General features: G+C 54.4%; 1 protein-coding gene across 4 annotated transcripts in view; it reads left to right on the top strand.

Moving 5' to 3' along the window:
* BDNF (brain derived neurotrophic factor) overlaps positions 1–3,271 on the top strand; it is a 51,908-nt gene extending 48,637 nt beyond the window's left edge. For all 4 annotated transcript variants that reach the window (XM_025459816.3, XM_049099024.1, XM_025459817.3 and 1 more), the window contains exon 2: positions 1,422–3,271. In XM_025459816.3, coding sequence (XP_025315601.1) covers positions 1,422–2,186 — 765 coding nt within the window. In that variant the 3' untranslated portion in view covers positions 2,187–3,271. The remainder of the gene's footprint in view (positions 1–1,421) is intronic.
* Positions 3,272–15,934: the final 12,663 nt, after the last annotated feature.

Below are 15,934 nucleotides of genomic sequence, written 5' to 3'. Positions count from 1 at the left end.
ACGGAAACCCTCGTTTGTCGGAACCAGCAGTATGGCCTGTTGCGTGGAGGTAGGTTGGTGCCTTCCATTGGGTAGAAGGAGGCCCGTCCTTTGTCCTGCTGGCTGGCACAGGACGACACCCTGGCACGTTTGTGCCTTGCAAGCGCTTGCTCTGGGCCCGGGAAGCAGGAATAGTTGCGGGGGTGGGGGCTGAGGGTGCCTCTGTGTCTTGCTAAGGGACCTGGTGCTCCAGGTAAGTGCGCTGATGTCCTTCGCCGGGTGACGGTCACCGAGGGGCGGCCTGTAGGTATGTCCGTGTTGGTTGACCCCGTGCCGGCCACTGCCAGGCCTGCCTGTAGACAGACAGACAGCTGGGGTGCAGCAGCCGGCCCATGGGGTGGCCCTCGGGGCTCCCGGGGACCCTGGAGGTGGGGAGGAGGCCCTCACTGCCTCTTGGGGAACGTGCAGGATGCCACCCGGCGCCGGACAGGTGCTCGGACACGTCCCCGCGGGCCCGGCCCGCCGTGGCCAGCGGGTGCAGGTGCAGGTGCAGGTGTCGGTGCAGGTGCGGGCCCCGCGGGAGGGCGGCGTGGCCGGCTCACCCCGGAGCACTCGCGCTGTGTGCATGGCCCCAGCCCCGCGCAGAAAATGATGTGTGTTTGGAAATAAGCAAAGCATCTTCAGTTGTGACCACGCAGGTGCAGCAGGAGAACGCGGCAGCCGAAGTCGGGAGCCCCAAGCCCTCGTGTAAACTTTCTTGGGGCCGGGGAGCGAGTCCTCGGAGGCCTTCGGGCTCCTTATCTGCCACGCTTGCTGGAGTTCTCTTTCTGCTTTGTTCTGATAGATGATCTCTACGGGAGGGGGGAAAAGGCAATGGAAAGAAAGGCCCTTTCCAGCTCCCCGCCTTCTTTCTCCTGGTGCCGCTGGTGCCCGGGCACCACGGAGCCGGAGGCCCCCCAGGCCCCGCGGGCCACTGCCCGTCTGTCACAGGCTCCTGCAGCAGGACCATGTTGCTGACTTGGGGGGAAAATTACTATTGCACTTGCAGTTGTTGCTTAGTAACATTTCTGATTTTGTGTTTCCTGTGACAGCCTGAGCAGAGATCATTAAAAATTAAACTTACAAAGCTGCTAAAGCGGGAGGAAGGAGGAAAACTTGAAGCCACCATTTTTTCGCTCACTCAGAAGCCATCTAAGCTCAGGTTTCAGTGCCACATCTTGCGGCAGACCCTGCACAGTCCCTGGTTTATATTAAACCTATTAAGCCGCGTAGAGCGCGCTGCCGGCGTTAGCTGGTGTCTGGTGCAGCTGGAGTTTGTCACCAGCGCATAAGACCCTTGACCCTGCAGAATGGCCTGGAATAGCAACCACGTGGCCGCACTGCATCCTCGCGAGAGAAAGCCCTAACGAGTTCTGTGTCCTGTTTCTGCTTTTTCCCTACAGTTCCACCAGGTGAGAAGAGTGATGACCATCCTTTTCCTTACTATGGTTATTTCATACTTCGGTTGCATGAAGGCTGCCCCCATGAAAGAAGCGAGCGTCCGAGGACAAGGCAGCTTGGCCTACCCAGGTGTGCGGACCCATGGGACTCTGGAGAGCGTGAGTGGGCCCAAGGCGGGTTCCAGAGGCCTGACGTCGTTGGCCGACACTTTTGAACACGTGATAGAAGAGCTGTTGGACGAGGACCAGAAGGTTCGGCCCAATGAAGAGAACAATAAGGACGCGGACTTGTATACCTCCCGGGTGATGCTCAGCAGTCAAGTGCCTTTGGAGCCTCCTCTTCTCTTTCTGCTTGAGGAATACAAAAATTACCTGGATGCTGCAAACATGTCGATGAGGGTCCGGCGCCACTCCGACCCCGCCCGCCGCGGGGAGCTGAGCGTGTGCGACAGCATTAGCGAGTGGGTGACAGCGGCAGACAAAAAGACTGCAGTGGACATGTCGGGCGGGACGGTCACCGTCCTCGAAAAAGTCCCTGTGTCGAAAGGCCAACTGAAGCAGTACTTCTACGAGACCAAGTGCAATCCCATGGGTTACACGAAGGAGGGCTGCAGGGGCATAGACAAAAGGCATTGGAACTCCCAGTGCCGAACTACCCAGTCGTACGTGCGGGCCCTTACCATGGATAGCAAAAAGAGAATTGGCTGGCGGTTCATAAGGATAGACACTTCCTGTGTGTGTACACTGACCATTAAGAGGGGAAGATAGTGGCTTTATGTTGTATAGATTATATTGAGACAAAAATTATCTATTTGTATATATACATAACAGGGTAAATTATTCAGTTAAGAAAAATAATTTTATGAACTGCATGTATAAATGAAGTTTATACAGTACAGTGGTTCTACAATCTATTTATTGGACATATCCATGACCAGAAGGGAAACAGTCATTTTGCGCACAACTTTAAAAAGTCTGCATTACATTCCTCGATAATATGTTGTGGTTTGTTGCCGTTGCCAAGAATTGAAAACGTAAAAAGTCTAAAAAAATAATAATAATAATGATAATAATAAATTGCATGCTGCTTTAATTGTGAATCGATAATAAACTGTCCTCTTTCAGAAAACAGACAAAAAAAAAAAAAAACCGACAAAAATTTGAACCAAAACATTCCGTTTACATTTTAGACAGTAAGTATCTTCGTTCTTGTTAGTACTATTCTCTGTTTTACTGCTTTTAACTTCTGATAGCGTTGGAATTAAAACAATGTCAAGGTGCTGTTGTCATCGCTTTACTGGCTTAGGGAATGGGGGATGGGGGGTATATTTTTTGTTTGTTTTGTGTTTTTTTTTTGTTTGTTTTGTTGTTTTGTTTTGTTTTTGTTTTTCTTTTTTAGTTCCCATAGGGGGTAGGGATGGGGAAAGAATTCCTTCACTATATATATTCTGGTTGATAAAAGATTTATTTGTATATTGTAAAGATGTTTGCAGTATCAGTCAGATGACTGGAAAATGAATAAAAAATTAAGGCAACCGAACAAAGTTCCCAGCCCACTTCCCATGATGCACCTCCTAGGCTCCCCCGTGCCCTCCCACGTGGTCAGGGGAGGCTGCTTTTGTTGGAAAGAACTACATTTTCTTAGAGCACATTCTTTCCCTCCCGCCCCCTCTGGTCCCCTCTTTGTTTCGTTTTCTCTTAAAGGAAGAAAAATCAGTTGCGCGCCCTGAAATAATTTACCACTGCTGTGAACAAGTGAGCAAATTTTGCCACCGTAGCACTCCTATAAGCATGGAGAACAGTGATTTCTTTTTTTTTTTTCCTTTTCCTTTTTTTTTCTTTTTTTTTTTTTTAAGAGGAGAGAAAGACAACAAAACACAAAAACAGATTCTTTTTTATGAGGGGTAGACATTTGGGTAAATCATTGTAAGGCTTAAGAAAATCATGGGAAGGCTTAAGAGTGGTCTCGCAAGCGGAAGGTGGAGCTCTGTACGGACCCAGAAATGCCTAGATCAGGGCAGGAGTCCACACTGCCGGTGGCAGGAGACTGCGCAGCCGTCTGGAGGCCGCGTGGAGCTGACTCGTCATCTCCGGGCGGTGCAGGAGGAATTTCTGGGGGCCATCCTGAGGTCTAGGTGGGGGTGGGCAACGGTACATTCCGGAAGGGAGGCCTCTGAGGGACTTTGCAGGGGCGGCTCTGCAATGACTGTGTCGCGTTGCTTGGACCTCGCGCTTTAAGTGCCTACATTATCTAACTGTGCTAAGAGGTTCTCGCTGGAGGACCCCACTCGGGCTGACTGAAGCTCTGCGCCCCTGGGTCATTTGTCCTAGAGCTGGATTAGCCTGGAGCAGGTTCAGAGCCGAGTGTGGCACCGTGATCTTGAGACGGATGCAAGGAGGAAGAAGATGCTTGCGGCAGGAACGCTTGCGGCTGGGACAGTAGACTTGAGGAGACCAGGGTTTTGTCTTCTGAGAACTTTTGGTAAGGGGGCAGGGACAGGAACAGGCCCCCAAACTCAGGTTCGGATGACCAAGGCTACCGAGAGAAAATCTTGTCCAGAGACAAGACTTCGGGGAGGTGTCTGCACATCTGGGACACCAAAGGCCTGAAGGTGCCTTGCGCGATGGAAGAGGCCGGGCCGGCGCTGAGCGAGTCACGCCCTGCAGTGACGGCCTCCGCGGCCTCCTGCCCGTCCTGTCTCACCTCTGCCCTCTCGGGGTTGGAGAAGTAAAGTGGGGAGTCTGGAGTAGTGGTCGCGGGAGACACGGATCCCAGGGAGAATTAGTGCTAAACCCACTCACCCACGCAGCCCACTACCCAAGCCTGAAAATGCCCTAGGCCAGAGTCCTTGAACAGCAGAAAGCCTGCAGAGGTTGCTGCATCTTAGCAGGGCGAGGGGTAAGCAAAAGAGGCCTTCCACCGTGACCCAGGGCATGAAGACACCATCGCAAATGATTGCCCTTTGTTCAGTCTTTCGTTTAGAGCGAGCCGAGCCTACCCCTTAGGGAACCACCCGAACACCTGTCTTTAGAAGAGGGAAGACTTTAGTGTAGGTTTGTTTTGTGCTGTTTGAAAATGCTGTCTTTGTAATTATTTTTGACATGTAACGAATATCTGCTGTACGTGAACTTTCGCAGCTTGCTTCTGAGGGACAAAATCCTAAAACGGGGAGTCCCAGCGCCATCTCAAAGTCCTGCACAGGCCAGATCTGTTACGTGGTCGCGTAGGAGACATTCGGCAACTGTGTGGTCACTGGCTCTCTCTTACCCGATAGGATGCGTCACAGTCACACGCTTGGTGGTTCACGTTGACCTAAGATTTATTTTGTTAAAATCTCTCTCTGTTGCTGTTCGTTTTTGTTCTGTTCAGTTTTGTTTTGTTTTTAAAGTCTTGCTGTGGTCTCTTTGTGGCAGAAGTGTTTCATGCATGCCGGCAGGCCTGTTGCTTTTTTATGGTGATTCCCATTGAAAATGTAAGTAAATGTCTGTGGCCTTGTTTTCTCTATGGTAAAGATATTATTCACCATGTAAAAACAAAACAAAAAAAATATTTATTGTATTTTAGTATATTTATATAATTATGTTATTGAAAAAAAAATTGGCATTAAAACTTAACCGCATCAGAAGCCTATTGTAAATACAAGTTCTATTTAAGTGTACTAATTAACATATAATATATGTTTTAAATATAGAATTTTTAATGTTTTTAAATATATTTTCAAAGTACATAAAATCTGGGGGTTCTGGGTTTTTTCTCTTCACTGTAAAACAAACATGAAAACGTGTTTTATTATAAATACGCGTGTTCCTTGCTTTAAGACCAACCTGACTAGTTTTAGCAATTGCACAGCCCCCCAAGAGAGGATGCTTGCTTATTTCAAAGCAGGGGAGGCCAATCCTGCAGTCTGTGAGCTTCCGAGAAGCTCTAGGATTGGGCCTGTCTTCCACAGGGGAAGACGGGAGTGTCATATTCTAGGACACTTGAAAGTTTTCTCCTTTTGAAGTGATATAGTTTCATCAAGTACCAAACCATGTATCCTAGCAACATCAGGATCCATGAATCAGGGCTGGCTGGCTCTATTTGATTATAAAATAACTGTTAAAAAAAAAAATCAAAGTAGGTTTACTTAGGAATAATGGGAATAAATTGGCCCAAATTTAGAAAGTCAATGACTGAAAGAAAACATAGAGATTCAATATTTGGAAGCAGGTCATGTACCCTCATTTTGGAAATGGTACCATTTGCATTATGCATTTGTATCCATTGCACTGATTTAATTTTTGTATGTGGAGCATGCAGATTTTATATCATAGTACCCATGATCTAACAGATTGCTAGGATTTCTAAAAAGATTTGCCTCTGTGATGGCTGCCAAGCCGCTGGGTAATTTAGTTAAAGTGTTTAAAGTTATCACTAAATCTTAGGGAAATAAATGGAAGGATTTTAAATTAGAGAAAGAGCCATTAAGGAAAAAAAGCATCTGTTCCTACTCTTCAGACTCCCCATTTGAACACTGACAAACCCATCCCAGAACGTGGTGAACTATATCTGTGCAGTGTATCATTTCTATTTCAAACACACACACATGGTTTCCTCTTGTATTGTCTTATAAATAAGGATCAAGAAAGTCATAACAAACATTGACTTGTGTTGTGTATATGGAAGAACAGATCGAATGAGATGAATGACTCAATCCTAATCTGTCCAGGGGGCTTTGCAAACAAAGTACTCCAAACTCCAGGAGAAGACCCTGACTGGCAGTGGAGGCCCAAGCCCAGCCGTGGAATTAGAGCTTGGGTGAACGTCAGGCTCCACCGGTTTTCGTAGTCAAGGGACACCAAGGTATTTTTGAAAGGATTGTGTGAGAAGGAGAGAATCCAGTGTGGCCTCCAAATTACGTGAAGTTAAAGGAGCGTGGGGTAAACAGTTACTGGGAGTTTTCATTGAAAGATGAGGTCAGAGGAACAAACCACGTAGGCTCTACCAAATTTACCAACTTAGAGTCAGCAGGGCTAGTTAATTTGTACTCGGCTCACTGGGGACAAGCAGTGAAACCTGTTCAGTCACTGGGATGCCTCGAAGTAACCCAGATCCTTGCTTTCTTGGATCGATTGTTTTCCGCCACATTGGGAGGCTTCCGTGGGGATTGGCGGGGTCTATGACGCTTACTTATTGGCTGTACTAATTCCACGAAGGCGACCCCAGTTGTGACATTCAAAGCACCAGAGAGTGGGTCAGTGCTAACTCTTCTCTTACTCATTTAAGTGATCACTAGCCTCTGGATAAAATGTCCACCCCTCACAAGCCGCAACCAAGGGCTTCCAGCCCGGCCTCCGTGGGGCCAGCAGTGGGGCCGTGTCAGGGCTGAAGCCCGACGCAAACCCTGCCCATCTTCTCCGCGTCCTCTCGTCAAGCCTGTTTCAGACGCCGGTCAAAGTTGAAACGGCTCCACATTTTGGTAAGCTGCTGCTAAGTAAAGGATGCTAATAATTGGCGTAAGAACTAGTATACACGTACACAAATGTAGGCAGATGACGTAGTAAGCATTTCGTAGTCAGCTCAGAGAAACTCATCCCATGGATTTGATCCACCCTCATAATGTTGGACAGCAAAACTAGTGATGGAATCTGGGCCCTTTTTAAAATTTTCTGGTTTCCAGTTTTGGGGTTTTTTAGCGGTGGGTTGGTTTAACTCTCGTTGTAAGGTTAGTGGGTTGACGATTTGAAGGGACGGAGGGTTGGGAATCTAATGTCGGTTACGTTAAGCCAACTGGTGGGTGGTTCTGGGAATCCCCACCTAAGAGCCAAACTGAGTGACTAGAGTAGGTGCAGCCGCTGCAAACCAGCCCGCGTCTACGTGCAGTGCAGCTAACACGTGTCTCCCTCCTCAACCTGCACCTCTGTCCCCGGGCTTGAGCATCCTCAGCGACTCCCCCGATTGTAGCCACCATATTAATTCTTTATAGAAAAGCAAAAAGGCCACCTCTTCATCTTTTGATGAGTGATTAAATGCAGTAAATTGCCTGAAGAATGTTTAAATATTAACAGAAAAAAATGTGATCCTACACATTATTATATTCCTCATTAAGAAAGAGTTCTCTAGGCGGCACGGTCTGTAGGACTTCCAGAGGCCCCTAGCTCAACCCCTCTAGTTATTTGCTAGGCACAGAACACCGGAGCGCAGGCCCCCCGACCTGGCACTGGCTTGTCTGATGATAGCGTACCCTCAGGATCATGGCGTTGTACATGCCGGCCTAGTAATCACTCCTCGCTGTGCGCACACATGCACACACGCACACGTGAACAGACGGGACCTTTGCATTCACTATCTGTGTGAGGCGCTAATCTCTTAAATCTGGCAAAACAATTATTTCTCCCTTTCGAAAAATAAGCCCTTCCTTCTGTACTAAAATACCCCGTACAACACACTGCAGTTTAATGACGGGGCATGTCTTCGGCTTGTAAATGACCCAAAAATGTTGACTGGAAGACTGAGCTTGAAGTGCATGTTCTACATTGAAAAATCATAAGGATGCTTCTGCAGCACGGCACTTTGGGATTGTGTGCTGCTCAGATGGTGCCTTAGAAAGCAGGAGCCGGTCTGCATAGAATGGCTGAACCCAGGGGAAATATTTTTGTCTAGCTTAAGTGCTCACATTTTGGAAAAATCCATATCAAGTATTGCAGTACATACTCAAATTAATTTAGTCGAGCTACATTCTCCACTGAGCCCTAACATCAAAAAAAATTTTTTTTCTGGACTGGAATTTGGTGCATATCAAGCAGGGAAAAGAGGAAAAGACACAGAAGGAAGTAGAAACTCCCTAAACAGGAGACCTTCGATAGGTACCAAACAGCACGTACTTGGGAGTTGGGGTCCCCACGCTCTGGTCTAGCTGGACTACCTGCAGTGGCTCCCAGGGTGCACCCTCCAATCAGCAGCAGCCTCTCCAGGAACTTGTTGGAAATGCAGGTTCTCAGGCCCCACCCCAGACTTGTTGAGTAAAAGCTTTGGAGGTGGAGACAGCAAATCTGTGTTTTCAAAAGGCCCTCCAGGCGATTCTCAGGCCCACACAAGTTGAGGAATCACAGGACGAAGGGAAGGAAGCCACTGGCCCAGCCTGTGCCCTAAATCGCAGGAAGGTGGCACAGCGCGAGAAATTGGAACTGTGAGTTCGAATCCCAGGCAAGCCACTTCCAGGGCCCTGAACACGTTCAGACCATCGAGCTTCTTTTTTCCACTTCCTAGAAGCCACCAGAGCAGAGCAGAGCAGTGGGTGCTCCGGGGGGAGCACTGCTCAGCCGGGACCAAGGCCCTGCTGCTCGAGAAGCCAGCCCAGCCCCTAAATGTGTGCGGGGGACGCTGGCCACAATTTAGAGTCAACAACTTTTTTTTCTTCTCTTTCGAAGCTACAGCAGGCGTGGATTCAGGACCCAGAGCATGTAGTCGTTTGTAACACACTTGGAACGACTGCGAGAAATGAGAAGCAACATGCAGCAAATTAATAAGGAAAAGATTATTCCATCTGGGGAGCTGGGCTCTGCACCTGCCAACACGGCCCTCGCTCCGTGAAACGAGCTATATTGGTCGCAAATTAAATAAGCTTCCTGAGTTAATCAGCTCTGACCGTCCAGCTGAGGAGGCCGAGCTCACCCTGCGGAGTGACCGGCCCCGAGGCGCCGGCGGCTTCTCTGGGGCAAACCTCTGCCCGTTGCAGGAGCCGTTTGCCGGAGCCGGGCCTGGAGAGGGATGGTTCGCCCCCAGCCTCCCCGTGTGTGCGTGTACATGTGCGTGTGTGCATGTGGGTGTGTGCACGTGCGTGTGTGCATGTGTGCGTGTGTGCACGTGTGAATGTGCGTGTGTGTGCACGTGTGTGCGTGCACGTGTGAATGTGCATGTGTGTGCGCACTCTCCTGCACGTCGTGGACACCCAGGCAGCCCCGGAACCTTCCCTGCTTGCGGGCTGGGGTGGAGGCGCCCGAATCCGTCGCCCATCTACGGGCAACGTGGAAACCCGGGTTGGGGCGCACGTGCTGGGACCTGGGGTGCCGGTGGCTCAGGTCGCCCCCGGCCAAGCCGCCCGCGGCTCAGAACCTTCGGGGCCCCCTTGCCCGCCGACCCGAGGGTCCTGCAGGGAGACCCCGGCCCCGCGGGCCTGTCCTCCTGCCCTCCCTACTTCATCCCTTGCGGTGCGCAGGGAGCGCAGAGGTGGGGGCGCGCAGCCCTGGGGACACCCCGACTTCACCCGCGCGCCCGCCGCCCTCGCGCACCTGCCACGCGGTGCAGGAGCCGCCCCGCCCAGGCCGCCTTGGCCGCTCAGCCCCGCTGAGCCCCCGCCCCGCCGAGCCCCTGCCCTGCGGAGACCCTGCCCCGCCCAGCCCCTGCCCTGCAGAGACCCTGCCCCGCCCAGCCCCTGCCCTGCGGAGACCCTGCCCTGCGGAGCCCCTGCCCCGCCAAGCCCCTGCCCTGCGGAGACCCTGCCCTGCGGAGCCCCTGCCCCGCCAAGCCCCTGCCCTGCAGAGACCCTGCCCCGCCGAGCCCCTGCCCTGCGGAGACCCTGCCCTGCGGAGCCCCTGCCCCGCCGAGCCCCCGCCCCGCCGACCCCTGCCCCGCCGACCCCTGCCCTGCGGAGACCCTGCCCTGCGGAGCCCCTGCCCCGCCGAGCCCCCGCCCCGCCGACCCCTGCCCCGCCGACCCCTGCCCTGCGGAGACCCTGCCCCGCCCAGCCCCTGCCCTGCGGAGACCCTGCCCAGCAGAGCCCCTGCCCTGCGGAGCCCGTGCAGGCCCCGGGGCAGTCGTCGGGGATAGGCCCGCGGGGAGGCCCGGCCTTCGCGGCTGCCCGCACTAGGCCCCGTGCGCACCTCCCCCCGCCCGGCAGTGCCCCCCCCGCAGCGCCCTGGCCCCTGCCCCCAGCCCCCGCAGCGCCCCCAGCCCCCGCTCCCCACCCCCCTGCCCCCCCCTCGGCCAGCTCCCTCGCCCCGCCCCGCGCTCCCCCCACCCCCTCCCCCGACCCGGGGAATCGGGCGGGTCCCCCAGCCGGGGGCGGGGCCTGCTCACGCCAGCCCCCAGCTTCGGCTTGTTCGGCGCCCAGGACCCCCTGTGCCACCTGCACGTGCTCTGTGGCTGCGTCGGCTTCGGCTTCGGCTCCCTTCCCGCGGCCGGTGGGCGGGGGTCGCCTCCTCACCTCCCAGCATCCGGGTGGGTAGCAGTGTAGACTCCGCAGCCTGACTGCGGGGGCTGAACCCGGCTCTGCCCCAGGGCTGTGTGGGTGCGGCCTAGTTCCTGACCGCCCCTGTGCCCGGTGTCCTCCTTCTTCTTAAAAGACGAGCAAAAATACTACCACCTGCCTCGGGACTTGGCGACAACCAAGTAAGTGAGTGCACACAGGGCACTGGGAACAGGGATGGAGCAAGGAAACGCCTCAGGAAGGTGCTACAAACCCGTATTCTATTGACCGAGGATGAACTGGGCTCACCTGGCCTGGATGGCAGAGATTCTTCTCCAACATTCTCTGGCTCTCAGAGGGGATCCCATTTCATGTGTGTTTCATTGCGCCCAGGGCACTCTGTGTCTTCTGGAAGACTCCCAGAGGCGGCCCCTGTTGACCCACCGGCCGGCTCTGGCTCTTACCCCGTGGCCAGGACACACACTCAGGCAAATGGAGGAGACGCGCCACAATAAAAGGCATTTTTCTGGGCCATGAGATCCAAACGAAGCCCGTTATCCTTAAGTGTCCGGTGCAGCTGAAGCAGGGCCGCAGCCAGGGCGCAGCACATGAACTCACACAGTGGGAAAGGGAAACCAGGAGCCACAGCCACGGCTCTAAAAATAGCCAGGCCCTCAGGAGGAGGGGGCACCCCTCACCCTTGGGCCCCGCGCACCCCACCACTGCACCCTGAGGATGAGGAGGGCTCGCCCTGGGCCAGCAGGGTTCCACGCACCCCACGCCCATCTAGGTGGCCGTCCCAGTACCCACATGTAGGGGGGAAGGAGGGGCCCAGGGGGGGCCCAGGGGCTGCCCAGAATCCTCACAGTCTGGCCCTGCTGACAGCTGCAGAGGTGAAGAAGTGTGAAGAACATTCGGGAAAAACAGAAACAAAAGAAATGGCAAGCAGCTCCGTGTCTGAGGAGACTTGGGCTTTCACGGAAAAGGGAGAGCGCCAGTGCTGCCCTTACTGTTTGGCTTTGCTCTCTTAAGGGTTAACGCGCACAGAGGCTCATGTTGCAGGGAGGCCCGTCCAAAAGGGGACGCGACACCGCTCTGCGCTAAACAATCCCAGGGCTGGGTTTCTCGACTTTGTGCCAGCTGTTTCCAATACCTGGAAACGGGGCAGCTGTCACCCCCTTCAACCTCGTGGCAGATCAGGAGGGTTTCCTGTGCATTGCCTGGATTGGGCAGACAGAATGTTCTGGAACCACTTGCTAAACTCAGGAATGCCCAATCGCCCCTCCAGGTCAAAAATTTATGAAGTTACTCTGTGTTTGCGATTGCCGGAGGAGAGAGGGCCGGGGCCCAGGCCCCACAGAGGTAGCAGGGGTAGCAGGGGTAGCAGGGGTAGCAGGTGCCACCTCCCGTCCACCCCGCCCCTTCCGAGGATGGCAGGCGTCACTAGTAAGTCCTTGCTGAGCTCGGCTTCAGCCTCAGAATCGTTAGAACTGTGCTTCGTGTCATCACCGCCAGCTGAATGTGACTGACCCAAAGGACGACCTCATCTGCCGCCCTGGTTTCCCCAGGTTCTCAGGAATACATCCCGTCGGTAGGGGAATACACCGGGCAGCAAAGTGCCGAGGCCTGCGTGTGCCCATCAGGTCGGAGCAGGACTGGGGGCCGAGAGGGCGAAGAATGTTCCGCAGACAAGTCTGTAGCCACTGGCACCATCGGCTTTGGACACGTGACCTGGACCTGAGAAGCCCAGTAAGGGGTGATCACGACTCAGGAAGTGGTGGGACGCAAGGAACAGGGTTTGGCGATAGGCAGTAATCTCATAGTCCTGCGGGATGTTGTACGAGGCGCCGAGCTATCTGAAACACGTCAACCACGAGACACGAGTGACTGAGGAGCTAAGGGAACCAACAGCACCCAAGCCTAAATAACTTGCCCGAGGTCACACAGCAATAAATGTGAAATTCAGATCGGAAGCCACATCTGCATGAGCCCAAGGTCCTCAATTTTCAAAAAAAACAGCCTTGTTTTATTTTCTTTCATCGATCACATGCAACCTAAAAATCTTAGTGCATAAAAAAAAAAAAAAACCTTAGTGCATTTACTGCTGCCTCTATGTTAACAACCCCTGGCATTCTCAGCACAACCCTATATTTCCTGGCCTTCTTCGCGCGCGCCCAGCTTTATTGAGGTAGAATTGACCTGTAACATTGTGGAAGCCTGAGAGGTACAGTGTGACGACGCGAGACACAGGTATCGCCAATGATCACCGCTGCCGCCTTAGCCGACGCCCTCCCCTAATTACCGCCTCGTCTTTGTGGTAGGAACAGTGAAGAGCTACCTCTCAGCGACTGTGAGGTGCCCAGCACAGCGTCGCTAACCGCAGCCACCGCGCTGTACATTAGACTTCCCAGGACGTTCTCACCCCCTTGCTGGAAGTTTGTGCTCCTTAACCAACATTTCTGCTCCCCCAGCACCCCCCGCCCCCCGTAGCCACCATCCTAGTCTCTAGTTCCAGGAGTTCAGATTTTTTTAGGTTCCACCTGTAAGTGAGAACATACAGTACATGTGTTTCTCTGTCTGACTTAACTGCACTTAGCAAAATACCCTCAAAGTCACGGCACGAACGCCAAGGCCCCTCATCTGAACCACGAGACCAGTAGCTCTCGGTCTCCATACACCTGAATCACTTAGGGAATTTTTTTAAAAACTGAGCTATGCCAGCCCTTGCCCCGGAGGGGTTAAGTCAGACTCTCTGGGCGTGGGGCCCAGGCACAGGGGTGTCTTAAAGCCCCCTAGTAGTTCCGTTGGGTGGCCAGCGTGGACCCACCGCCCGCACGGGAGAGGTGCCAGCTGCCGCAGGAGGGCTGAGCCCGCGGACCAGGGGTGAGTGGCCCAGGGACGTGGAGGACGGAGCTCACAGGCCGGGAGTCGGGCAGGTTGTTGCCTGTCCCGCGTCCGGGGGGCCTGCCCGAGCCAGCGACAGGCTCCGACACGTCATTTCACTCAAGCTTCGCTTGTCCCGCTGGACTCCAAAGAGCTTCATAAAGTTCGAGCAGAGAAGAAAGCAAGCGGTCCCCGCCGACTGCTTGGACCGCCTTCTGCTTCCACAGGTGGCCGTCGGATTAGCCTTCGGCCTGGCGGTCGGCTGCTTCTGATGCTTTCGCCTCCCCCCACCCGCCGCAAGCTGCCGAGGGGTCCGTTCTGACTGACACCCCGTGGCGGCTTGTCGGTGTCTCGGGCCCCTCCCGGAGGGCTCCCGTCAGCAGCAAGGCAGGACGTGCCCGGCTGGGGCAGGCCGCGGGGCGAATGGGCAAATGGCCCGTGTCGGCGGGCAGCAGGTGCCCCTGCCCGGTCAGCTGCTTGGAGCGCGAGTGGGCGAGTGCCTGGCTTTCCCCCTGGTTTCCAGGCCACGGACCGGAGTCCCAGCAAGCCCCAGGCTGTGGGGCCAGAGGCTATTTCGGGCAGTCCTCTATCCAATGGCAAGTTAGGGGTGATGTCACCCGAAACCGCCAGGGAGCATCCGGTTTCACCCCCATCTAGACACGAACCGTGAGGAAATGGAAGCTAGGGCAGGGAGGCCAAAATGCGGGAGCCACGACGTCCCTGTCTGTATTTCTGTGTCATCTCTTCTCATGCGTTCCTCTCACTTTCAGCTGCGTCCCCACCACTGCAGGTCGGGTCTACACCAGCTCTCACCTGGACTCTCGCCACGCCCCTGGGGGGCTCCCCACCTCCAGTCCGGCCCCCTACCCCCATGTACCCTCCCGGACAGGCTCTGGGTAAATAAGGAGCGTGAAAGTGCTTTGTGCCCAACCATAGGAATCCCCAGGCCCACCCGCACACCCAGGTACCGCCCGGCAGGAACCGGGGTCGCAGCCCTTACTCGGGGTGAAGACTCGGGCCTGCAGCCTGGGCTTCTGCGAAAGGGTGAAGTGGCCACACCGAGAGCAGTGGTTTGGGGCAGCGGCTGGGAAGGTGTGCCCACCGCGCTGGAGCCCCAACAGGTGCCCCGCAGGCCTTCGGGGGCCCTGTGGGGGGTGCCGCACCCTGCCACTACGGCCACCCCGGCGACAGGCAGGGAGGGACCCGGCGGTGCCCATCTCAGAACTGAGGATGAGTGGGGCCGGCCCACTTGCCCAGCTCCCTTGGGTGCACACTGCGGGCCCCTGCTGCACCCCCCGCTGCGCCCTGCTGACACACACGTGGACGGTCCCCGCTGGATGGGCGGCCGCGTGACCGTGTGGAGGGCACCCCCCACCCCGGACACGAGGAAGGGCTCACCACTGCTGCCAGAGCCGAATCCGGTCACGCTGGCCTGTGGGGCCTCCTGGGATGCAGCCTTAGATCATCTTCCTGCTTCAGTGTCCGGACAACTGTCGCCACTCCCCACACGCAGGGCTCGCGGTCCCCTCCTGTTCCCGGGGTACGCCTCGTCCTCGTGCCCCTGCACCCTTATGCTCACGGCAGGCCTGCCTAGCCGCTCGGCTGTAGGGAGGCCACATAGAACCCAGACGCCCGGTGAAATAGGAGTTTCAGGTAACTCCTGAGTGACTGCGTGACACAGATGCGGCCAGACACGACGGGGGACACGCTCACATTAAGAAATGATCTGTGTTCATTTCAATTCAGATTTAACTCTGTTTTGTAGAGTCTATAACTTTAGTCGACAAACCCGACTACGCGTACCCTCTGGGTTTACTCTGCCCGTGTCAAAGCGGGGTTCAGTGCTCCTCCGTGTTTTCTGTACCAAACCGTCGGTAAACAATGGGTACTTCACTGAGGGTTTCTTAGTAAATATGGAAGCTGGGGTTTACATTTCATAATACCTACCATTTTATCTAAAAAAAAAAAAAAAAACAAAAAAAAAAAACAAAACTTACTGAAAATGACCTCACGAGCCTCTGATCTTGGTCAAAAAAGTTCTCAAGTATTCTTTCGACCTCTTTCCTCTGTAGCATTCCGCCCGGTCCCACTCTTTAATGTGCAGAGAAGCTTCCATTTTCCCCACCAGGGCAGCCGGCCCAGGCTCTTCTGCAGGCTACCATGGACCCACCAAAGCAACTTTTTAATTAGCCATGGCCCTCCATACACAGGCATCATCTCCTAAGAAGATTAAAAAATTGTCCCCCCATTTATAGAATCTTCAAGGTTCGATTCCCTTCAAGGTTCAGGGCTTTCCCAGGAGGACGGAGTCGCTCCTTTCCCAGCTGGGAGTCACTTGTGCAGGGGACGAAGCCCCTGGCTTTACCCCACGCCGCGCTAGGACCATGGATGCTCCATTCACGCCCGCGCCCACCACAGCGTGCCTAGCTAAGTCCGCGAGGAGCATCGATTAAATAGAACAACCCA

Source organism: Canis lupus, chromosome 21 (assembly GCF_003254725.2).
Source record: "Canis lupus dingo isolate Sandy chromosome 21, ASM325472v2, whole genome shotgun sequence".
Taxonomy (NCBI): Eukaryota; Metazoa; Chordata; class Mammalia; order Carnivora; family Canidae; genus Canis; species Canis lupus.
Note: the sequence above shows the minus strand (reverse complement) of the source record. Positions and strands in the feature narration are given on the sequence as shown.